This window comes from Silurus aristotelis, assembly GCF_946808225.1.
Source record: "Silurus aristotelis genome assembly, chromosome: 17".
Lineage (NCBI taxonomy): Eukaryota > Metazoa > Chordata > Actinopteri > Siluriformes > Siluridae > Silurus > Silurus aristotelis.
The window spans coordinates 2,517,244-2,518,853 of NC_139590.1; the positions used below are offsets into that span (position 1 = coordinate 2,517,244).

The following is a 1,610-nucleotide window of genomic DNA, read 5'->3' on the forward strand; positions in this document are numbered from 1 at the left end:
TCTCAATACGCAAACTTTAAAATTAGCACTCTGATCTCATTCTGCAGCATGACTGAGAGGTTAAAGGTCACCAGGGTTCTCCAGGCCAGGCTCCGTATGCAGGAGAAAGAAGATGCGCCGAGACGTAAACGCATAGACGGTTTAGATCGCTGACGGAGAACATGCAGATCGCTGTCTGATGAGCTCAGCGTGTAATCGGAGAAGCAGGAGGAGGTTCTGAGCTCCAGCTGGAGGAGTATATAAAGCACAGCAATAGCTTTGTGTGGATCAAGAACTCAGCCGAGAGAGAAGACGCCTTCAAACTCAAGAAGAAGTGATCAGTGAGAGATGAGCCAGTCCATCATGGAGAGCCTGTTTGGAGACGATCCTTTCTTCGAGGACGTGTACACGCTGTGGCCGAGACGCTGCAGCGTGACCGAGCGCTTCCTGAGACGCAGAGAGCAGATGATGGAGAGCTTCAGGGCTGACGTTGGAGACAGGCTTATAAGCGAGCTCTTCCAGAACCTGGATGAACTTTTCTCCTCACCATCCTCATCATCAACCACTTCATCTTCTACATCTTCTTCAGCATCCACATCGAGACTCACAGGCCCGTCCGTCTTTTCCCTGGACACGCGTGGCTTTTCTCCTGAAGACATCGCCGTCACCGTGTGTGGACGGAAGCTTGAGGTCAAAGTGGCGAAGCAGTCCGAGGCGGGTTCCTCTGCTCCTCATGGGTTCTCCCGGACCGTGGAGCTTCCAGAGCATGTCAATCCGTCCACGCTGACCTGCACGCTGGGGGACGACGGCTTCCTGAACATTGAGTCGAAGGCGAAAGAAGTCGAGGTGGACGAACCCGACGCTCCGGTGCGCTTCAGGACGTCCCTGGACTTCCCTCTGGGCAAAGACACAAGCAGCACAGAAGAGAAAAACAACTAGAGACTCAACACACACACACACACACACACACACACACACACACACACACACACACACACACACACACACACACAAAAATCCAAAATTGCATTTTTTAAATATTTTTTTGGAATTTTTCAGGATTTAAGATGCCGGAGCTTCAAACCAACATCAACCTCTCATTACACTTAATGTTCTTATTATTTATATTATTCTTCCTTTAATTAAAATTTTTTTCCACAAATGTCATTTTTTGTTTGTTTGTTTTTCCTCTTTAAAAAAAAATAAAAGATTCTAACAAAAATGACTGCGGTAAATGTTACATCTGCTTCTTTCACACCAACTACCTGCATGTCTTTCCTCACCACATCCATAAACCTCCTCCTTGGTCTTCCTCTTTTCCTCCTTCCTGGTGTCTCCATCCTCAGCATTTTCCTACTGATATACCCCATGTCCCTCCTCTGCACATGTCCAAACCATCTCAATCGTCTCAGCTCCAAAACATCCCTCAAATAAACTCCTTAACATCTTAAACCTGTCCATCCTCATCACTCCAATCTTCACCTCTTCCACCTCCAGCTCCGCTTCCTGTCTTTTTATCAACGCTGTCCTATAAACTTTCACTTTTCTAACACACTCTCCATTTCTTTACACAGACGACCCCCAGGATTTCAACTCTATCATGTAGCTTTAATGAAAAAATAAATAAATGC

The 1,610-nt window shown here is 46.6% G+C and overlaps 1 protein-coding gene across 1 annotated transcript; it reads left to right on the forward strand.

The window, feature by feature from the left end:
• The first annotated feature begins 249 nt into the window (after window positions 1-249).
• On the forward strand, window positions 250-1,365 carry hspb9 (heat shock protein, alpha-crystallin-related, 9). Its single transcript, XM_083567093.1, has one exon. The coding sequence runs from the start codon at window positions 328-330 to the stop codon at window positions 916-918; it is 591 nt and encodes a 196-aa protein (XP_083423219.1). The 5' UTR covers window positions 250-327; the 3' UTR covers window positions 919-1,365.
• Window positions 1,366-1,610: the final 245 nt, after the last annotated feature.